Source organism: Tribolium madens, unplaced genomic scaffold (genome assembly GCF_015345945.1).
Source record: "Tribolium madens isolate multiple individuals breed KSU strain unplaced genomic scaffold, Tmad_KSU_1.1 Scaffold_19;HRSCAF=116;Tcas5.2_LG9, whole genome shotgun sequence".
Taxonomy (NCBI): domain Eukaryota; kingdom Metazoa; phylum Arthropoda; class Insecta; order Coleoptera; family Tenebrionidae; genus Tribolium; species Tribolium madens.
Window position 1 is genome coordinate 16,775,523 of NW_025400983.1, and position 23,986 is coordinate 16,799,508.

At 30.3% G+C, this 23,986-nt stretch overlaps 4 protein-coding genes across 8 annotated transcripts in view; 1 reads left to right on the forward strand and 3 right to left on the reverse strand.

Annotated features, from left to right (window-relative positions):
- LOC123016023 (phosphatase and actin regulator 4) overlaps positions 1-9,712 on the reverse strand; it is a 38,302-nt gene extending 28,590 nt beyond the window's left edge. For 2 of the 5 annotated variants that reach the window (XM_044416195.1, XM_044416192.1), the window contains exons 1-3: positions 9,510-9,712; positions 5,853-5,936; positions 3,182-3,214 (exon numbers count right to left, since the gene is read on the reverse strand). In XM_044416195.1, the coding sequence (XP_044272130.1) occupies positions 3,182-3,214; positions 5,853-5,936; positions 9,510-9,621 (229 nt within the window). In that variant the 5' untranslated portion in view covers positions 9,622-9,712. Of the gene's footprint in view, positions 1-3,181; positions 3,215-5,324; positions 5,460-5,852; positions 5,937-9,509 lie in introns of those variants that run through there. The other 3 variants (XM_044416196.1, XM_044416194.1, XM_044416197.1) reach the window with 3 other exon arrangements.
- LOC123016026 lies at positions 8,242-9,494 on the reverse strand. The gene is made up of 2 exons (XM_044416200.1): positions 9,387-9,494; positions 8,242-9,091 (listed from the first exon to the last, which is right to left on the reverse strand). Exon 2 carries the CDS (start codon positions 9,087-9,089, stop codon positions 8,286-8,288), a length of 804 nt encoding a protein of 267 aa, XP_044272135.1. The 5' UTR covers positions 9,090-9,091; positions 9,387-9,494; the 3' UTR covers positions 8,242-8,285.
- Positions 9,713-10,506: 794 nt separating the features above from the next.
- On the reverse strand, positions 10,507-14,316 carry LOC123016028 (40S ribosomal protein S21). Its single transcript, XM_044416202.1, has 4 exons — positions 14,216-14,316; positions 14,105-14,164; positions 13,817-14,008; positions 10,507-10,591 (listed from the first exon to the last, which is right to left on the reverse strand). The coding sequence occupies exons 2-4, from the start codon at positions 14,152-14,154 to the stop codon at positions 10,582-10,584; spliced, it is 252 nt and encodes an 83-aa protein (XP_044272137.1). The 5' UTR covers positions 14,155-14,164; positions 14,216-14,316; the 3' UTR covers positions 10,507-10,581.
- Positions 14,317-14,363: 47 nt separating this feature from the next.
- Positions 14,364-16,408, forward strand: LOC123016025 (ankyrin repeat domain-containing protein 29). Its single transcript, XM_044416198.1, has 8 exons — positions 14,364-14,581; positions 14,780-14,890; positions 15,100-15,198; positions 15,244-15,342; positions 15,450-15,548; positions 15,601-15,798; positions 15,847-15,942; positions 16,092-16,408. Exons 1-8 carry the CDS (start codon positions 14,570-14,572, stop codon positions 16,290-16,292), a joined length of 915 nt encoding a protein of 304 aa, XP_044272133.1. The 5' UTR covers positions 14,364-14,569; the 3' UTR covers positions 16,293-16,408.
- Positions 16,409-23,986: the final 7,578 nt, after the last annotated feature.

A 23,986-nucleotide genomic window follows, 5' to 3' on the forward strand; every position in this document is an offset into this window, starting at 1 on the left:
ATGCGTTTCTTAATAGGGTTTTCCAACTATTGCAGAATAGATAAAATTACAAAAGTTGGTACAGCTGATAACTTTTAAACACCTGAACAAATTCAAAGATCAGTTGTCGAAATGTTTAATCACGGGCGTCTTAAACGGTCAAACAAAGTTTTTTTTTTGTTTTTAGCCTCTTAATTGTCTGTAAGACAAATTGTAAACTGATTTTACTCAAAAACGGTAAGTTGTATCGAAAAAACGCAAAAGACTCCTTTTTTTGTGAAAAACTATGGAATTTAGAATTTTGTGGCTGAAAGTTGCAAGAACCCAATGATGGTAGACATAGAGGATTGCTCAGGCCCTATGCTGCAATGTTAGCAGTATTTCATCATCCCCACCACATTGCGTGACGTCACAACTGGCCAACATTGTTTGTTTACATCAGCTGTGCTTCGTGTTTTTTGGTGTTTTAATGATATTAGAGCATATTAAGATCCTACAAAAGAAAATTGTAGTATGAAATAATGCAAATTTTAGTATATTTAAAGTAATTCCAATAATTTTAAATAGGTAGTGCATACATCTTCACTATATGCCTGGTAGATGGTATGCTGTATATGGTTGTAACAGCAGCCAAATAAAACCAAAACAAATGGGTGACAATCTCATTTTTTATTCTTATCGGCAACAATATGGTCTCATCAACGATGAGAAAGGAATGGGTCAACAGGTGCAGACGAGCGGATAAGTTCAACTCGATTCATAGCTCAATTTGCTCCATTTCACAAACAATGATTATCAACGTGATCTAAGGAACAAATTGTTATAATGCATTCATTTTTAGTTTAGACTAGAGTAAGCTATTTTATTGTCATACAGCTACAGTCGCCAAATTTCCATAGCCTATTCTCATCTAAAACAGAAATGAATGTATTATAAGTAGATACATATTTTATAAACTTGCATCGCTAACATTACACCAGATACAATGTGTTTCAGTATAATTTCCCAAGCATATTTCTGATCTTGTAACCCCCAGAAATTCTGTAGTGTTTGTATTAAAATTATAAACGTGGTGTGTTATAAAATTCTTAATTGATTTTTAATTTATGTGATCTCTTTATTTTTCAATAATTTTAGAATTACAAAATTATTTTATTACTATTGTATTATTTTTATAATCTCTAAGTCATGTGGACAAATAGAGAAAGCAAATATTATTAATTTAATCTTTGTTTAATTTTTGGGATATCATTTAACTGAATTTTGATTGAACCTACGCTGGTTTCAAAATTCAAGTTTAGTGCAGCTACCAAATGTTTTTATTTGAAGAAATAAAATTTATATTGTGTTGAAAGTCGTTTTGCTCATTTCTTTCTTCTTTAAAGTCTTAAAGTTATTATAAAAATGGTTTATTTTGTTTTACATTTTTTTACCTATTATCCATTATTAAATTTTGTATTATTATTTATCAACAAAATTTATTGCATATAAAATTGTCAAAAATAAAACCCGTTTCTATTTTGTATGTATACCTAGGAATATTATTGATATTTTCACGAGTTTTGTGACCAAAAAATTTCAATGGCAATTTATTTATTACCTAAATCATTTTTGTTTGAGCATTTTAAAACGTAAAGAATACTCGTCAATATAAAAAGTAAAAAATTTGTTCCTATTCTTAATGTCTTATATATCATTAAAATGGAGAACAATGAATTATTGGAATTATTGCGTCTGATTACCCCGATTAGAAAACAGATTTACTCAATTTTTGGACACAAATAAACAGAAAATTCTATTTTGTATTACCTCAAATTATAACTACAATAATTTCATTATAAATTCAAAAGCGATTTTAACAAATTAATGTCATAATTCACTTTTATTTGCATTATTTGGTATTTGCTCCTATTAACTCCCATGTATTTGACGCGATTAAAGACCAGTTGTGACGTCACAGCATGTCTATGGACCACGTGACGCCGGCTGACAGATTCGTGAGCCTGAGCAATCCTTTACCACAGATTAGCTCGCAAGCAACTAATCTGTGCCTTTACGTCTACCATCCTTCGCAAGAACCAACAGCCAAAATAGTTAGGGTACTTTTAACCTAAACATGTCAAATGTCAAAAAAATAAATGTCAAAATTTTTTGACAGATAGAATTTTTTAAACATTCTTTTCATGTTCCTGGTATCTTACCTTACTTGAAAATTTTCTCTGGGGCGCGAGTTCTGGCGCACCCTGTATGTGGAAGTCGAATTAAATATTTGGTTGCAATTAAATTTAATTTGTTACGTGATTGGTTGACTTTTGATGAACAACCAATCAGATTTCAGGATTTTGATTACCTTAATTTTGATTTAATTCACTATCTGTAAACCCACCCATAAACTTTTAAATGTCTAGAATTAATTAAGAAAAAGATATTTAACTTTAAAAGTTAATTGTATCAACAATGCCTACCAATTACTACCGTTAAAGTTGAGACCTAATTTTGTAATGCAGGTTTGCTAATCACTCTATTTTTTTACAACGCTAGACTGGGTTTTTCAAATGTTAAAAAAAGACCTTCTTGGTCATGTTGGCTTCATACATCATACATCATTTGTAAACATCCTCCGATTTCGCGCTCTTTCATTTTTTCCATTTACTTATAATTTATGTTCAAATTGTGTTCCGCATAAACCTATGAAACAAGACCAATGAAGAAGGTGGTGTCTGATTCCACCATAATGGATTGAAAGAAAATCAATTTTAGGTAAATTTTGAAATTGAAGCTAAAGAATAGCTCAGTTTCCCCCTGTTCAAAAAATAATAATAAATAAAAAATAATAAATAAATAAACTATCAGTAGCACAAAGTCTATCTGTTTTTGGACCCGAGGTACATACTCAATACACTAAACACATTAAACTAAAATTTTGATACAACCATAAATTTCTGATTTATTTTCTTCTGGAACTCTTGGTGTCGTGTGTTTATTTTCTCCTGCTTATCTTAATTTTAACGGGCTTTCAAATAAAAATGCAACAAATATCAATAAATTACTTGAATCTCACTTATGTGATCCATCAACTTTATTTTTTGACAATTTCTCCAGTTTTAATTGAATGAAATAATGTCAGAATGTCTCTTAAAGCTTCATCACTTATTTAATCAACATAATTAGATCATACGTGTACGTAGTATTTGCCACTTACCGTTTTCAGAATGTTCTTCGTGATCGTGAGTACCTGTAAAAGACAAACATACAGTCAGTTAATTGTTATTGCTATTCCTGTAACTTGTGCAACTATGTTCTCCTTCTCATTACAATTTGTCATCATTTTCTATCTATACAATTTTTTTTAGATGAAATAATTCAAAAAAATGATTTCTGTTAAAAAAGTATCTGAATCTGGATTGGACTCTTGAGCCAAGAAACGACATTGTACAGAAAAAAATATGAAAAGCAACGATTTTTTTTCATAGAAATGTTATTAATTATATAGAAAATACTGCCAGCATAATGAAAAATGTCTTTATTTATACAGGGTGTTAAAAAAGATTGTAAAATATTTCAGGAGGTAACAGTATAAACCAAAGTAAACAAAAAAGTCGTAATAAACATAAGTCTGCAAAGTAAGGGTTTCGGAGATATGAAATGTGAATATTTTTAGAATTTTCCCAAGAAGCTTCTTTTTTTTTTGTTTTTTACAGATTGAAAAAACGAATAAGTAATCTTCGATATCTCCGAAACCGTTACTTTGCGAACCCATGTTTATTAAGACTTTTTTGTTTGTTTTGGTCCATACTGTTTCCTAAAATATTTTACAATCTTTATTTAACACCCTGTATTTATTTATATTTATTTTGTCGGGATTTACTTTAGTAACAGTGATACATAATCATCTCAGACATTAAAACACTAACAAAATTTTTGATAAATGCTTAGGGCAATCTCAAACATAATTTGCAATTTCTAAAACTGACCTTTTATATCCATTTTAAAAAACATTCCATATAACGTAAAAACTTTAAAAATTCTCACAAAATTTACAACTAAAATGTCAGAAACCCAAAAAATTTCGCAACTACGTAACAATTTACGAGTACATCTCAGACTGCGATAAATTCGGTCAAGATTTTACTTTTAAAGAGCTTGAAATATTTTGTGGCCAAAGTTAAATAAACTGTTGTATGAATCACAGGCATAATTAAAGATTATGGGTTATGCCCTTGATACTACACAAATAGTTATTATAAGACTAAATTTGAAAACACCAATTTTTCTAGTAGGTTGCACCTTGTATTGTAAGTACCGTGCGATCAAAAAATAATAATAAATTAAAGTAGGCGGTGATTAAAGTCCTTCAGATGGCAATCCTGATTTTTTACAAGTTATTATTACAAAAATGCGAAAACTGTGACTGGTCATTTTCCTTTCAGTTTGTGTGGAAAATTTCCAGCCCAAATTCTCAGCCAATGTGTTGCCAACTGTAGAGTATTAAACATCGCCTACTCTAATTTATTTATTTTTTTTTGATCGCACGGTACCTATTATATACAGGTTGATTCAAAAGTGTCGGACCATCTCTCTAGCAACATCGGAAACAAAAAAAATTAAGATGCCTACATGATAACATGAAAATTGCCAGTTGTTTTTTTCCAAAAAAAGCTTGAAACAAAAATCTGAATTCATTTTTATGCTTAGCTGAAAGTCTTCTATCACCGTTCAAGAGTTCGTCCGACACTTTTGAATCATCCTGTATGTATACAAAGCGATAAATTGATCAATTCGGTATTTTCTAAGGATTTCTAAGAATCTTCATTTGTTATATCCCATGGTTAATTTTTAGTTAAAATAAACAGACATTGATTATTTGTTTAAAACTGTTTTGATATCTGTAAAAACTTAATGAATAATGTGACACAGTAATATCGCTGTGAATGATAACACAAAAAATACCGTGCGATCAAATAAAAAATAAATTAGAGTAGACGTCGAATAAATTCTACAATTGGCAATACATTGGCTGAGAAACTGGGCTGGAAATTTTCCACACAAACTAAAAGTGAAAATGACCATCCACCGTTTTCCTCTTGTACAGCAGTAAAAATTTTCTGTTCTAAAGTGAACATTATTTCACACAAAAGGAATAAAACGCAAACTTGTCAAAGTTTCCGCTGACATTTGATGTCAAAAATCAGGATTGCCATCTGAAGGACTTTAATCACTTTTTTTTGATCGCACGGTATAAGAAAACACGACAATTTAGTCCAATGGAATAGCAAATACCACTCAAAACGAAAACTGATAATTGTAAAATTTCAACTATAAATGATTAAGAACAAAATAATTACCTCCATCATCTGCATTCTCCACATCTTTCGAACTTTTACTATTTTTCTTGCTTTTACTTTTCGAAAATTTTCTTATAAGAGACATTTTAGTTCACATCACAAAAATAATTAACGACGGGGAATAACAACGAGCCCACACCTTACGCGAAAACTTCTACACCAATATAATCTTATCTTATCTAAGTAGATGTGATATATTAGTAGTGTAACAAATTTTAACTAAAAAAAGATTTGATCAATGTTTGTATTACGACTGTAAGTAGGTTGATGCACATTACTTATTGTAGGGCTTCTTTTTATTAAAGGTGATGTACAAATACAACAAATGTAAATTAATAATCCTTTGAGTCACTCATAAAGTCTGCAAAGATATTAATTTCGATTACAAAATAGTAAAAATAAATGTCTCATTTCATATCGGATTCTCTTTATGACAACTATTAATTGGAATTTTATTTTAAAACCGATGTAATGAAGTTAAAGTTAGCGTAATTAAAAAAAATGTGTAAAATAAATACTCGTACTCACCGAAATCATTGGAATTTCTACCTATGATATCAAAATGTTTCGTTTCAGTTGTAGGGGATGGTTCTGAAAGTCCACTTTCTGAAACTAAAAAGAACATTATTTATGTCATTAAATCTAAAATATTTTAAGAGCTTTAAATTCCAAAACGAGCCACGTAGCGGCGAGTTGATGAACAAACGATAGCTTGAATGGCTATATACTATTCAATACTATTTTTGTATTTGTGTTTTTATACTGTTTAAAAAAAAAGGAAAATTTTTAAATTGAGGGCATTTTGTGTCAGTTATTGGTGACTTATAGCAGCCAACTCGAACGACTCGAATTAACATTTGTCAATGTGTGTAATCTGAAACTGAATTCTCAAGATTTTACACGTTCGTTTATTGATAGTAATTTACTTCCAACGGCATTGTCACCAACATTAAAAAAATAAATACACTAGGCTAGTAACACACCCAAACGAGTTTGATACTAGCCTTCTTAAAGGCATAAATTAGATAAATAGTTATTTACATTCGCGTATGATAACTGACATTTTACAAGGCGAAATTAATTTGACAGCTACGCGTCGTGTGTTAATAATTGAACCCTTTAATATGATTAACACACAAGACATGTGTTAAAGTTTTTGGCCACAGAGTTTTATTAAAAATTAAAATAAAAAAATGTCAGTGACAAGGACACGTCAGAATAATCGTAATGGCTAACACGCACCACTAAAAGGCGCTATTCCAATTAGAATTAAATATATTTCAGTCATTCAGTAATTAAAAAGTTGTATAAAATGGAATTTCAATAAATAAAGTTTCGTTATGCAAAAGGATATATTTTATAAATGTGCCTAAACGCTGATGTTTTTTGAAAGTTTTTACTGCATACTATGCGTCAAACACGAATTTGACGTTTACAAGTTAGGAGACAAAAAGATCTTTAAAGGCATGTCCAGGAAAAAACAAAGAGGCGACAATTTGAAACAATTTTCCAACTTTTTTCTTTTTCCCAATGAATTGATAAATTGGCCGAAAATATACACTGTGTCAATTTTAAAACTTGCAATCGGCAATTTCTCTTAACTGAAAAAGTTATTAATAATCACTCAAAACCGTTTTGGTGGTTCCTAGGGGGAATTAAAATGACATGATAAGTGACACACCTCCACCCACCCTTGAATATAAAAAAAAATGAAAATTTAACGTCTTGGTTTTTGAATAATTGGAAAAATGGCTTTATCAAATAGGCTGTTGTATGACATTTTTGAAAAGCMCTTGTTATGGGCTTTCCAACGATGTATCACAAGTAGGGTCGTGCCATTTCATTTTCAACTTAAGGTGGCTGTGGCTTGAAGGGTGGGGGAGGAGCGTCACTTGCCATGCCATTTTGATTCCCCCTAAAAACCACCGAAACGGTTTTCAGTGATTCTGAATAACTTTTATAGTTCTAGAGATATTGCCGATTGCAAGTTTTAAAATTGACACCCAGTATATAAAATATTGGAATTTTTTTTGTCTATTAAAAAATAAAAATGCCAAAAATTTTCGTAAAATGAATAACCATTACTTGTTTTGAATTCAATTAAAAAGATGAAAAAAAAACTAGGTTGAGCGCAATACACAAGACAAAAAAGCGACAAAAATGAAATACTTAATCAAATCTAAAATTTAATGCAACTTTGAAAATGTAACTAAAAATAATTTAGGTTAAGTACACACTGTATTCTCCGAAATTCATACCATACCAACAGTGGCAAATTTAGATACAGACCGACTAGGCTAAAGCCTACACCAGTAAATCAACATTAAAAACGCAGAAAAACAGACATAGAAAATAATATAAAAGAAAAAAAGGTTTTTTTGTTGTTGCGTTGTTATATTTAGGTAAGGATAGTTTAACTGTAACCGGTCTAAGAGAAATGAATTATTTTACTACTTTTTCTTTTCCTATTATGAACCTGAGATGACAGTGTTGCCAATAGATTTTTAGTAACAATCATTTACAGTCACCTGATATTAGTGCATTTAAAAAAGCGTAAGTTTTGTATCAAGTTCGTTTTAATTACTCTATTGATGTAAAATTCACTGTTTTGAGATCATTTCATTATAAGAATTAGACATTTTTAGACCATCCTCTCTAGAACACATTACCAAGTACAAGCAAATGAAAACTAAGTAATTTTTTTGGTAAATAAAAGGGCATGTTCTAATTATACACCAATATCAAATGTTCTAAAATTCGTTTAAAACTTAGCACTTAAAGACTGTCAAAACAACAAATCGGCCTTAAAAATAAATGTAGAAGAGTTTTGTACAAAAATATCGTTTATTCTTTAAAATTGGAGATTTTAAGTATTTTGACAGTCAAATCAGGTATAAACTAATAAAAACACCTCTTCCATTATTAACATATATTTTGATAACAGAATGATTACACAAAAAATTATAAATTACTCGTATTTAAGTCAATAGGTCCCTGAACCATAATTTTACTTAATTCTCTAGCGTACTTAATTTCATACAAGAACTTTAATTCTTCGTAGGTTTTAACAATATTCTTCTTTTTAAAATCACAGTCAAGGAGTTTAACCCATAATGCAGAATCTTGTGATTTTTGACATAAACTTATACTCGTTTTAGCTAAAGCCAATACATCAGAAATTTTCAAATAAGACATAATTCTAATTAGAATTTCATATGGCAAATGTTGCAAACAAATGCATATTCCTCCAGTTGTCTCAATGACAGCGACTTTTGCAGGAAAAGCCACCGAGTCTTTAAAACTACGAGACAAGTGGTCCAAATTTTGAAATAAAAAATCTTTGAATTGTACTTTTGACGTTATGAAATACATTAAAGGATCTACAAGAAAGCTAAAATTGCCTACATCTTTTATTGTACAATTAATCAAAAGATCATCTGACACCGACATGCAAGTGAGTCTACACACCAGATAAGGATTTGATTTCAAAATAAAATTCAACTGATAACTACTATCTTTCTTCCAAGCTTCAGGAAGTGTTTTAGAATGTTGTAGCAGTCTCTTGTAGTTAAAATTGTAATCCTCGATTATTTCCGTACAGTTCATTTCGACAAATCCACATTCTAGCATTAATATATAGAGAAATCCAACAATTATATCGTTTTTATCAGGTGCCAATTTATTTCGGTCAAAAAACTCCAAAATGTTAACAATACTCCTGGGCGTTTGTCCATATTTATACTCCTCCAAGAGCATGGGGTCCATAACTGAAATAAAACTCGTGTCACTGTCTTGACTTGCGTGAATTAAACCAATAATAAACAGAAGCCTGTTGATTCACTTTATAGGAATCACAAAAATTTCAAAACTGAACTTGAGTCAAAAATAAATTTCTCGTAACTGGTGTTGGCGTTAGCAAACATAATTTAAAACATTTTATCTCTGATACTAATCAAAGAATGTCAACAATCAACATTGATGAGTGACCACAACATAACCTATAAACTTTCTAAACTTTAGTTTCTCGCTATAATATTTGTTCAATAAGCATTTCATACATACTGATGTGTTATTTCAATTCCGAATTATTTAATTCTCGATAGGAGTGTAATTTAAAGCCACCACATGTTTCGTTACGTCAAATACATACATCTGGATATTTGAATTTTGAGGTTATGTTCCTACCTTGATGGGTCTCGTCTTCTTCCTCGTTTTTGTCAATGGTCATCTGCACAACACTAACATGATTATGAGTACTCGGACTGTTTGACTTAACACTACATCCACTTTCGGCCATTTTACATGATTAACTTCCTTATTTAGCTACCGTTTGTCCCATGTTTAAATGGGTTTATTCGTTTATTTGAGGCACATCATAGAGTGCAGCACCTGTCGGAATTACAACCAACAAACCCATTAGCCAACCCACTACTAATAAAGAAAAATGGACCACCGACTCGCTCTACAGACCATGGTTTTTTCAATATCTACAATTCAATCTCTCACACCTTTAATTGAGAAGAATAATACATCAAGACTACCAGTAGGTAGCATATTTGCTACAATTTTTAACAATTATAAATTCACTAAATTAAATCAATTATGAAAAATAAAAACCAAAAATTAACATGTTAATTTAACATTTTATAAAAACTTTGTTGATTATATAATTTTGAATTCTAATACCAAGCATCGACTCAGTTTTTACCTAAACGAAACACGTGAAAACTTATTTACCTAATTGTCTACTTGTATGAGACTTTCAGAGAATACTTGTCTCCAACAAAAAATTCTTTACTTTTTTTCAAAGACACTCATTTTTAATCATAACTGATAGTACGGTCACTATTATTAGATACAAACTTAATCTTAATATCAATGTTTGTAATTTAATTATATTTTTCATCTAAATAAAAAAAATCTTGTATAAAATATGGTGTAACAATTTTTACGCTTTGTGGTAAAAACACCAAGGTTTTATAACTTTTTGGACGTACAAAAATATTACAAAGTTCATCAATGAATGTTTTCTGCAAGATTATCCATTGTAGATGTTTTCCTGGAATAAATGGAGATGTCGTTTAAAACCACAGTTGGAGACAAATGATAATGACTTTATTTAATTTTTAAAATCAAAATAAATTTAGTTATTTAAAATGGAAACATCAAACAAAGAAAGCACTACTATAAATGACAATTTATTTAACCAAAAAAGTACAAGAAAGTAGGGGCTTCATTCGTGTTTGAACAAATCCCGTTAGAAGTTCCTGTAACAAAACAAAAACAGAACATTAGAACAGATTCAACGATTTTAAAAAAACATGTACATTGTAATAATGACCTACACTAAACCAAAAGGATCTTTAAAATAATCACAATGTTCTTCGTATGTATATTTATTCTAACATCAGAAAATTGGATAAAATATGCTTTAAAAGATATTCTGTCTCGACGGTATAGATTTTTTAAGTACATACCAATATTTTATAAAAAATAAATATAAACAAGTTATTAGAAATTATTTTACTTAGAATCTACAAACTATACTTTTTTAGTGGTAGTAATACAAAAAGTGATTTCTATTTCGATAAAAACGTTACCTACACTAACGCTTTTTTTCAAAACGTTTGCTTTTAAACTTGTAAGAGGACATACTATTCTGTAAAAAAAGTATCGGGAATTTTCGATTTAAAGAGTTCACGTAGAAGATATCTTAATAATTCTTGTCTATTATATTGGTACAACCATACTCTCTTACCAAGCCAAAATTTACCGCTATAGGTCAAGTGGTTTGTTTAAAATTGTTTTTACCATAACTTGTGGTTAAGTCAGATTTGCGCTTTTTGTCATGACTTCCATTAGCGACCTGAGAATTTGTTTGAAATTTTGTGTTGCTAACGAAAATTCGTGTAGTGAATCTCTGTTTTGCGAAAAACCTTTGGGGACTCAAAAACACAAGCATATGAGTGGTACAAAACATTTCAACTGGGCCAGAAAGAGGTTACCAACTTTCCTCGTTCTGGACGATCGTCAACAGCAAAGACGGTAGAAAATGTTACTTATGTTTGAGAGTAAAATTATTTAGCCGTGTTGGAAATCATTTTAAGTAACTGTACATTTAATTTTTATATAAATAAAAACCGTAAATTTGATAAATTATTTGACATTTCTTACCGGCCGTGGTGTAAAATAAAACTGTCTAGGCCATAAACATGTGGCTACCGGACTCGTCATCAAGACTGTAGACACGTGTTATCAGTACAGTATACTAAAAAGTTTTTATAATTTTTTGAGAATGTTATAAATCTGCGTAGATGTTTGTATTTTTTAAAACAATATCATTTCAAATTACATGTTTCAAATTCTTAGAACACATGTAATTTACGTCCATAGTGCACCTATTTGTAACGATTATTTAAAAAACAATTCGTTTTAATATGATGATTTATTTTTGAGATACAATTTTTTCTTATTACGAAGTAGTTAACTTTGTACAGTGATGGACAGTGAATTTCGTCCACCCAATTTTCATGAATTCACAAAAATTCACTGTACTCTGTGCTTTATTGTCGTGATAACTGACCTTCAAATACGTATTGTCAAATTTAATCAAATTTGAACATGTCAGCAGTAAGTGCGTTATGTGTTTAATAAAATAAAAGTTATCTCCTTGGTACAAGAAGGTATGTCTCAAAGACGTGTCTCTATACTTTTTTCAAAGGACAAAGGTAAAAAGTAGCAAGGAGCATCGGGCATTCTGTCAACATGACAAACGTTAATCAAAATTCTGAAACAAGGTTAGAAAAACCTAAAGAATAATCTTTTAATCTGTCAGGGAAATTGGGTGGACGAAATTCACTGTCCATCACTGTCCTGCTTCTCTACCATACATCAAAAAAACAGTGAAATACTCGCATTATTTCACTTTTACACGTCCTTTAACATTTATCTCAACTTTACAAAAATTTAAAGACAAGTTTGACATTTACCATGGACGTTTGAATCAAGACTGCCAAATTAAGATTTCAAATTTGATGTTAACCGGAGAATGAGAGGAAGTAATATTTTCCTCTTAACACTGTACTAGGGTTTTTTTAAACAGAAATGTCAAACAGTCTTAACGTTGACACCACTAGCAAATTCATTTATGGTAATTTTAATAAAGAAAGTTGACAGTTCCAGTTTTTGATTCACGTTTACTTAGCGTCATCAAAATAAATCGTCTAAGAAAAATTGTAGACGAAAAAAGTGCAAACAGAAATCAGAAAAAGACCAATGTCAAGATTTAGATGCAATTTATAATGCAGGCTTGCTTAACATTTTCCAATTTTTAGCAAAAAATTGACGAAAACATTAAATAAACATAAATGAAAAAGAACACAATTAAATTAGTGTCAGTTTTTTGAGGAACGAGTTGAAAAAGTAACAATTTTAAAATTAAAGCTGAAGAAAAATTTAGAAAATTACATAAAATTTATTGCCAGTCTTCATAATACCTGCTTGTAACTTTTGCACAATAATTAAATAATAAATAATAACCTGGACATTGATAAGGTACATTTCATAATTTTTCATTTACAAAGCCAAAAAAAAAAATAATAAAAAGTAATTTTCTCCCAAAAAGTTAAATTCTAATTTTTATACTGACACACAGATTCACTTCCTGTAATTGTTTACAAAATCAGAAGAAAAAAAAACAATTAGATTCTGAATTAAACGCAATTTTCCATCTTTTTTATTTATGACCTGCTACTTAGGCCATCGTAAATTTAGGTGACAAATGGGAAGTAAGATTTCAAGATTTACTACAACAGGAGACTTCAAACTGGTCGGCTACTAGTAAATCATTCTTTTGTTAGCAAATTATACCATTTAGTCCTAAATCAACCAAATCTGGTTTGTGTTTAAGTAAAAAAAAGCGATTATTTAGCTAACCAAGTCAAAAGTAATTGTGATATTAAAGTTTGATGCCTGCCCTAGCAGGTTAAGATTCATTTAGTGTAAAAACTTTATAGGTAAATTAATAAAAAGTATTCATAAAACACACAAAACTGTTATGATTAACAAAAAAAATTAGAAAAACTCTCAAATAAACCCTATCAATAATTACTCAGGTGTATGAAATATCGAAAGTTTTAATTAATTAGAAGTCGCAATTTATCAAGTATGCGTAACCTATGTCCCTCCCGGTATAGAATCAGTTTTCAGAAACGAATTTGCTTTGTCATGGGCTGCCCATTTAACTCTGAATCTCTGTTTCGTCCAGAAAATGAGCCAGAGAGTTTCAGGAAACGTTATAATATAATTTTTAATAGGTAATCTTTTTCTGAAAATGAAATTTTGTCCAAAACATGTATTTTGATTTTAACAAAAATAAAGAAAGAAGACTCAAAATTGCGGTTCATTCTAGTTTTTGGTCCGGTTGAAGAATGATGCCACACAGAAACTTTTAAAAACCATTGAGTAGGCGTTCTGTGCACTTTATTACTTACTTTGCAAGAATCCCATCTTTCTTCGTTAATCTAACGATACAGTCGTCAGATTCCCCCATTCTTCGGATAGCCCCACACAAAGCGTAACTTTTAGTGGTGTCAGTCATCCTTCCTGTCTGAGGATCAACCTCAGCAATGCTCAATTGGATCGAAGCATGATCCTTGGCATGAATAATTCGGTTACTTGCTGAACTGAAACATCAGAACCAAATTAAATCGGGTCACAAAGCGGAAGCCACACAGCAAGTGAGGTTACAGGTTAACAAACACGTGGCCATAAAAACATACCATTTCCTTGGGCAATACAAGTCAACGAATTCACCTGCGTCGTTTTCCATTTTGAGTTGCCTAAAATTAACAAAAATACTCCAAAAGCAATAACAAACTCGTAAAACTTACAAAGAATACCACTCGGTAGATCAATGTCAATGAAAAGGAAGCTTTAGAAAATGACCGTAAGTGGCGCTATAATTGTTTGACATAAGGTGGCGCCAAATTTAAAATAATTAAAATGGCGCGTGCGCTTATTGATTTAAAAACAAGTGTGTTCAATATTTGAGCAAATTCTCCAAGTTCAAGTAAAACACGTCAACGTATAACCAACAATGTTTTCTCACCTGAACGATTACGTAACCGTAACACGAGGATATAACACACTTATACGAATTCCGACGCAGTCTGTCTTGGAAAGTTGAACTGGTTAGAACGTACGAGAGTAAACACGGTGATTTTTGGATACGATTTTGGGTCAGCATGTCGTTGAAGGTTGGTGATTGTTGTCTTAAAACTAGGTATTTTCTTATTTACATTAATTAATTTTAAGACGACTGCGATTGTATATTTTTTAGGTGATATAAATAACCACAGGCGTGCTAGTTTTCTAAAAAGCATCGTCGAATATTCTCAAACTTTAATATTTTGCTCTCTGCTTTATAAATAAACATTATTTCTGTTTATTTACAGAAAGAATCGTTGTCAGATGTTCAACTACATCTAGCGGCCCTAAATGGAGATTTGCCTTTACTCAAAAAAATTCTAGATAGCGGCAAGGTTCATGTAGATTCCAGAGACAAGGTAGTGAAAATTTTGGTATAAATATTACTGTATTAATATTTGTGACTAGACGTTCATATAAAAATCGTTTGTCAAGTGGAGCGTGGAAGTAGGTCAATTCTACTATAAAAAAAGGCGTGCAGAAATTGTTCAGTTACCACTATTAATTTTTTAACAAAAAAATTTTAAGATGTTTTTGTTTTATCTCTATTATTATAATTTTTTGGTAGGAAGGGACAACTCCTCTCATTTTAGCCTCAGCCAATGGTCACTTGGACTGTGTCCATGAACTTTTAGAGCAAGGCGCCGATCCTAGATCTAAACGAATTGTAAGAAACAATAATTTGTTATTTTTCTTAAAAGTAAAATTGCAGACGGGAACAACTCCACTGTTTTTTGCTGCTCAAGGAGGTCATTTAGATGTTGTTAACATTCTACTGGACAAAGGAGCACCTTTGGATTCAACCAGTGTTGTAAGTGTACCGCTACAACTGTAATAAAAAGACAGTTGTTGCAGAGATGAAATTTACGTAAATAGAAGCAGTAAATGAATGTAATTAAGAACCGTATGATTGTATAGGATGGAGGAAGTGCGTTGTTTGTGGCATGCCAGTGTGGACATATGGATGTGGTTAAAGAATTGGTTAAAAGAGGTGCTAAAATTAATACACATATGAAGGTAAGTAAGACTTTTTCTACGAATTTCATGATGCAGTTTTATCTAATTGCAGGATAAAGCAACACCACTTTTTATTGCTGCTCAAAATGGACATTATAAAGTTCTGGTATTTTTGTTAGCACAAGGAGCCAATGTGGATGCAAGTAGAACAGACGGTGCGACGCCTTTGTGGATTGCAGCCCAAATGGGCCATGATCATATTGTAGCACAATTATTAAAAGCTGGAGCTAAAGTAGACGCAGCTCGATATGTAAAAGACATTTTTTTATCAATACATTTTTTACCATGATTTTTACAGGATGGAGCTACAGCCATATTTAAAGCTTCTCACAAAGGCCATTCTGCGGTTATTGGGGAATTACTGAAATATAAGCCCTCACTTGCTCTTTTATCGGTAAGTGAATTTCATAATAAAATTTTACAAAACTGTCAAAAGGAAAAAAATTTCGATTAAAAACTTGTGCTGTTTTGTCTAAATTTAATCAATTTCTTCCTAAATTCGCTTGAGTTATTTACATTGATCTTGATTTATTTTTTCCACAGAATGGCGAAAGCGCCTTACATGCTGCTGCTTTATCCGGAAGCCTTCCAGTTTGTAAACAACTCATCGCTGCAGGCGCTGATCCTTCCTTGAAAAACCAAGAGGGTTTTACTCCTCTAGAAGTGGCACAAAAACATAAACATAATATCGTCAGTGATTATCTAAGAAATTGTGCAAATCGACAGTTATTACCGAATAAATGATAATTCTAGAGTCTAGTATTTGTTATTATAATTTAATACCTATGTTAAGCAAAGTTTGTTATTTTTGTTGTTTTTTTATAATACATAATTATATGGCCATTTACATAAAAAATATATTTTTGCGTTTTCTTTTTTGTAAATTTAAACAGACAACCTGACTACCATGCAGTAATTTACTTAGATGTTTATAGTAGTACTAAAAGAGGCAGAGACCAATAATTAGAAAAAAACGTTTGGTTCTATAGGGTGCGCCAGAACTCGCGCCCCAGAGAAAAATGTCATATAAGATAAGATACCAGGAACATGGAAAAAATGTTATTTATAAAAATTTCGAAGGGTTTAAAGTTTGCACTTTGACGCTATTTATTTCTATTGGAAAAATAATTTTCCAAGTTTTTTTGCTACAGGCTATTAAAAGAGGAAACAAGGAAGCTGTATCCTAAATTGTAACTCTGTTAAATGTTATTTGTGGCTTTTATTGGCAAATTTTTTGTCCCTTTACTAAATAATTGTAAAAAAAACATATACAAGATCATCAGTATCATTAAATAGATATAAAAAAAAATTAAATGTCAAAAAATAAATGTCAAAATTTTTTGACTAGATAGAATTTTTTAAACATTTTTTTCATGTTCCTGGTATCTTACCTTACTTGAAAATTTTCTCTGGGGCGCGAGTTCTGGCGCATCCTGTATACTTTTTATTCACCTGGTATGTCTTTTTATTTTCACTTATTTCAACGTTTTTGATAATTTTCCAAACTTTATTAGCTTTGGCCATCTTAGAGTCGTGCAGCAGTAAGCAAAATATGTAATTGAATAGCTAAGTGGAAAACGGTAACAATTACTTACAAAATCTTACATTAAAATTAAAAGTTTATTACTTTTACCTAATCACTAATACAAGCTGGATTATAAAAAAACGCCCCAAGTCAAAATTTCATTATTTGATCAAAATTGAACAGTTTTTTGTTATCAGTCGATTGCTTGTCTTAAAATGAAAAAAAAATGTTTTTGTTTTTCCAAAACTTTAAAGAACTTTTAACAACTCTTTTAAATTTTTCGATTTTTTTTTCTTTTTCAAAAGTACTATTTTTTGCATTTTACTCATTATCAATTATAACTTTTTTTTTCATTGTCACTTTCGAATGTTAAATTAAGTAAGTCGAATACCACGCTAGGTCAAAATAATGATAGCCTTGGTAGGTATTATTTAAAGCTTAAAAGTTGAGTAGTGCTTTTTCAGACAATATCTGGGTAACTAAAAAACTTTTATCCGCAAACGTCACAAAAGTGATGACTTTTATTACTAAATGTTACAAATAAAAATTGAGTGGTGTAAAAATTCTAATTTTACGCTTAAGCAAACTTGTGGAATATTGTAGATCATCAGCATTCCACATTTTGCACTACTAACTGCACTAGTCATCCACTAATTAAATTAATAAACACTTTCAAAAATCTCAACACACATTTTGATACTGACGCGTGATGTTTGTTTATAAGCGTTGATTTCATTAGTTGCAAAGCGTCCTGATTATTTTGTTCATTTACTTGCTGATTATAAAGTTGCTCTTTACTCTCGATCTGAAATCGTTTGCGAATAAAATAATATGTCTTATTCAAAATAGAAGTCAATTTATGTGGCTCAGCTAAAATAAATGTTTAGCTTCGCCACATAAAATATCCACTACTTTTACTCCTAATAACATAATGTGCTATGTACTATCCGTTATTATTGAGCAAAGATTATCATTCTCTATTTTTCTGTATGTGTATCAATAAGGCTGACCCTGTATTATAAATTATAAGTTATAAGTACGGATACCTAAAGACTAGGATACGACACGATGTAAAACAAAACGTCCCCGTTCTCGTTAGTTCCGTTAGCGAGGCCAGATAGCGCAGTTGTTCCTTTCCCGTTTAAGTTTTAAGAGCAATGAAATAAAAAAATGGCTGTATTTACATAATGGTGAGCAAAACGCAAATAAAAAAATATAGACATATAGAGCATTTAATTCTTAATAAAAAGATATAAAGGCAATGCAAAAATTTTATTGAAAACTATATTTAAAAAAATTTCAAACATTTAGCAATTTGCGCCTTTTCTCATATTTTTGAAAATGCTGCGAATACGGTTAAAGATACAAGAAAAATATAAAAAAGAAAGTTGTAGACAATCAAATTTTCAAGAAAAAAGACCGCGAGATGATGCCTTTATCTTCAATGGTTTAGGTCCTAAAGGCGTTCAAAGATGCTCGGGTCATTTTTACATGTGGTCAAGAGACAGAAAATTAATTTAAATCTAAACGGTTGAAGATAGAGATATGGTCTCGCGGACTTTTTTGTGGGAAATTTAATTCTCTACAACTTTGTTCCCTACGCTTTTTTGTTTCTTCAACCGTATTCGCAGCGTTCTCAAAAATATCGAAAACAGTGTTAAAAATAAATTATAAACAATTATCAGATTGCGTTCCGCCCAATATTTTTAAGAACGCTGCGAATGTGGTTAAAGATACAAAAGAAGTGTAAGAAACAAAATTGAAGAGAATAAAACTTGCTATAAAAAAGTCCGCGACACCAGATTTCTATCTTCAACAGTTTAGGTTTAAATTGCTTTAAAATGTTCCTCTGGCACTGAATCACCAGTAAAAATGCAACGAATCCGTCGCTTGAGCGGCTTTGAAAGTCTTTGAGGCCTAAACCATTAAAGATAGAAGTATGGTGTCGCGGACTTTTTACTAGAAAATTTTATTTTCTACAACTTTTATTCTTACATTTTTCTTGTATCTTTAACCGTATTCGCAGCATTTTGAAAAACATGAAGCGGAGCACAGATTTTAAATTTTAAATATTTTTTTTCTCATATTTCCCGTGACAAATTTAATCGTTTGATTTTCACAGCTTATTAAGAATATAAATATCAACAGTTTTGCCTTTTTTCCAAGCAATCAGTAAAGTGGTTGAATTTAAATTAATTAAAAACGATTTGAAACTGAGACGGTAAAACGCTCTAAGCGCCCTCATTTTTACTCCGCCGTACTACTTTTTTTGGGTCCAGAAAATCAAGCAATTCTGTATCTCGTTTCGTCTCCTAATATGTAGTTATAAGCAATTTTATAATTCGTACAAATGTTTTTCTTGCATGTCTCAAAACTTGGTTATAAAAAGTCGTTTTTTTTCATACCTATAACTTTTGCTCTTTTGTCTTGGATAATTACATACATATTGTCGAATTATACAAGATATTTTTATCCGGATAAAAGTGAATGTTTTTACGAGAATTTGGTTGCTTGGTAAATTGACGACACAAACCGTCTGCGATAAAAAACGAGTGCGAATCACGAGTTTTTTTGTCTGGTGGTTTGTGGAGTCAATTTACTCAAAAGAAATTAAATTAGAGTTAAAAAAAATAAATGAATAAAAAATGTTAGAAAAATATCGTTGTTAAAACTCCCAGTACTTCTAACGTGCGGTTTAGTTGGAACACTCTGTATGTTATGTACTAAAATTCTATTCTTCTTAATAAACTAAATAAAAAAAACACACCGCAAAATGCGTGATCAAGAATAGACTATAGCTTGGAAGCTTTTGTTCCAGATGTGTTTTCTGCTTTTATTCAATTTTTATGTCATTCGGTATATAGAGTGAAATTTATAACTGGGATAAAATTTATAATTTGAATATAAACAATTTTTGTAAAATTTTTTGAAACAGGTCGATTTTTTTTGCGCATCATTTGTCACATATGGTTTTTGTTTATCTGCTCTCTGAAATGCACAGCCACCTATAACTTTTTTTTTAATGTAATGGTATGACAAGTGATACCTCATTTGAGAGCCCACATCACAAGCAACACAACGCACTATTTGTTTTCTGAATATGTTCAAAGCCTAGGTAAGAAAAAAATAAGAACAAATTCTTAAGTAGAATACTATTGATGCAATAAATGTTCAAAATGGGCACCGTTTCTTTCCGGGCAAATTGCAAATCAAAAGTAACATGCATTTCTTATCTTTTGCAACATTTCGGGTGATTTGCCTAATTTTATTCCTAATACGTTCCTTAAAATCTTCAAGGTTATTCGATTTTGTCGCAAATCACATTCGAAATGTTGCAAAACGTAAGGAATACATGTTACGATCGTTTTACAGTTTGTCAGGAAAGAAACAATATCCATTTTAAATATTATTAGATTGGTTTTATTTATTATTGCGAAGCTTTTGAAAATATTTAGAAAATAAATAGTACATTGTATTCCATGCAAAACGATTTTTCAAACGAGGTGCCATTTATCATACCATTTCATTTGAAAAAAAAAGTTATAGGTGGCTGTGTATTTCAGAAAGCAGATAAACAATAACTATATGCGTCAAATGATGCGCTAAGAAAAATCTTTTTTTTACAAAAATCGCTTATATTCAAATTATGAATTTTATTCCAGTTAAAAATTCCACTCTGTATGTAAGATGTTTCCAATTAAAAAATAAAATAAGTGTTGAGTTGTAATAACTGATGACTAAAAAAAACTAAAAAACAAGAACCTCTCATTAATTTTACTATAAAAAGATTTTGAAATTTTTGAACTATTGACACTTGATTTTTTAAAGACAATATTAGCAATTTCTTAGCTCTAATTTCGTGTCAGCGGAATAAGTAATTATGCGTTCATTGAGCCGAAATTTTTCGGCGAAACTAAATAAATGGTACTGTGAGGCGGAAGTGATAGGGGATCGTAGCAGAATTCCTTCAAGGATATGCTGATGTGGAATTCAAGGCAATTATCCCTTTCGGCGAGCGAGCTGTATTAGCATTAAGGAATGTAATTACCAAGTGTCTATTCTACTTAACCCTTCACCCTTAACGTGAATGTGTTTCAAGTTGCTTTTCAATAGCCAGAGTAAAAAATTAATAATAAGCAAAATATAAAACATTTGCTCTTTTAAGGAAAAAAATTAAGTAAGGTTTAGCTGATTTTTAATTGAAATGAAGAAAAGTTTTGACTCAATAAAAAATAAACATATTGCTCCTTGGCTGTAACAATGGCTAAATTCAAACTTTTTGAAAAAAAATGTTTAACCGCATATTACTTTTAACGTTTTCTGTTTATGTTAATGTTGTGTTGTGTTGTTTAAATCAACTGACATAAAAAACTTACGTCATTTTTAATTTTTATTTTTTTTTGAGATTTGGGAACTATAAATAATGTGCTATATTTTTTCTGAATCATCTAACTACGTATTAAGAGAAATTATTAAACTCTATTTTAATGGCTATATTACACAAATTATTTTAATATACCTACGATGTGTAAGCTAATAATATAAGTGGTTACGTTTTATGTAATTCTAAACAAGAAACTATCTTTATTTTGTACTCAATGTTAAAGAATGCTTTTATCAACTAATTTTAGTAGAAAAAGTAGTTTTTTATCGTCTAGTGAAATAAAGTAGTTTTTATTTAATTTTTATAATTTATCAACTAATTTCAGTAGATAAAGTAGTTTTTTATCGTTTAGTGAAATAAAGTAGTTTTTATTTAATTTTTATAATTTATCAACTAATTTCAGTAGATAAAGTAGTCTTTTATCACCCAGTGAAATTTAGTAATTTTTATCTACAGTTTATATTTAAGAAATTCTGATACGTGAGTACAAAATAAAACGACGATAAAGATTGTTTATCTACTTGTGAAAAAAGTCCACTCGTTTTAACCTTTTCACTCGTAGGTAAACAATTTCTTTATCGTGTTGTATAGTAAATAACTATTTCATGTTGTTCAAACAATTTTTTTTTTATTTTTAATAATTTTTAACGATATTTTTTGCAATTTTGCAACAGTTTAACGTTACAAAAGAGTGCAATCTATCAATAATATTCACTACTTCCTTTCATTCCGCAAGCAGTCATTAAAACACCGGACATCAGCAAAATTATTCGACTGATTAGTGTTCTGATCAGAGACCACAACAATTGTCACAATTATCTTTACAGTTCCTCAATAAAAGCGTTAAGAAGTTTGATAGTCTGCTTCGCCAAACACGAAATTTAAACATCAAGATACTTATTAAAAAACCATTGAAAAATTGCGGTGTAATTTTTATTTTAACACTGAGACTCTGGTCTAATCGCTTGTTAAATATCCAGTTTTGAATGCAAAAGTTATGCTAATGTGATACAAGATAAGATAGATCTAAAAGATAAGATGTGCTACTCGTATACAGGGTGCACCAGAACTCGCGCCCCAGAGAAAAATGCTATGTAAGGAAACATGGAAAAAATGTTAAAAAAATTTTATCTATAAAAATTTCAAAGTTATGAGGGTTTAAAGTTTGCACTATAACTATTTATTTCTGTTGGAAAAATAATTTTTCAAGTTTTTTTGCTATAGGCTATTAAAAGAAGAAACAAGGAAGCTTTATCCTAAATTGTAACTCTGTTCAATGTTATTTGTGGCTTTTATTGGCAAAATTTTGATCCCTTTACTAAATAATTGTAAAAAAACATACACAAGATCATTAGTGTCATTAAATAGCTATAAAAAAAATGTCAAATGTCAAAAAATAAATATCAAAATTTTTTGACAGATAAAATTTTTGAAATATTTTTTTCATGTTTCTGGTATCTTACCTTACTTGAAAATTTTCTCTGGGGCGCAAGTTCTGGCGCACCCTGTATACATAAAATAAAAAATATGAATTTCTGTTGCAAAAATTTGTAAAATCTGAGTTTCCTAAATGATTGCATTTTTTAAATATACAACAAGTTATTATAATATTTTCTGTAAATACTATTTTCAATTCAAACGTTCTCAAACGCAAAATTTCATTATACGATTCTTGATGCAATGAAGCAATTATCAACTTAACTGACAGTTGTTTTTATATATTACAAAAAAAAATCAAAAAGCAATAAAGTTGTACTCGTAGTCATCAATAAATATTTTTGTATTTAAACAATTGCCGATATTACATAACTTTAAACAGTTTTGCCTAAGCTTCTTTTGTGGAAATATAAATTATTTGTTTTAATATACAGGGAGTTTGCACTAAAATAATTTGTTATGAGAAGGCAATTTGAAGACCAAACAAATATTCTATCTAATTTTTTTTGTATTTTTTTCTTTCCTCCTCATGATTTTCACGAGCCGTTCAGTGTGTCTGTGTGACTATTATCTAAGACTATTACAGGGGGTATGCCAGAACTCGCGCCCCAGAGAAAAATGCCATGTAAGGTAAGATACCAGAAACATGGAATAAATGTTAAATTCTATCTTTTTAAAGTTATGAGATTTTCAATTTTGCACTTTGACTTTGTTTATTTTTATTGAAATAGTTATTTTTGTTACAAGTACCTAAAACACAGTTCTTGCGGACGAAATGTTGCTGTTTCCGGACGAGGTGAAACAGAGTCTGGAATAGTAGATGAGTCCGCACTTCACATCACTTACTAATTAAAGAAAATTTCGTTACCATAGTAACTAATTTTATTTTTTAGTCCAGAAAAACTGTTTTTGAGGATTGAGTACCTAAAATAACCATTTTACGTACTATTTTATAGAGTGCGGAAAAGACTTATTTTAGGGACTCAAATGAGTCACTAAAACAGCTATTTTCGGGAGCGTATATAAAAAAGGGCATTATCAAATTTCAAAATTGTTGGCTATTGATTTTGCCATGCTCAATATAAAAATTAA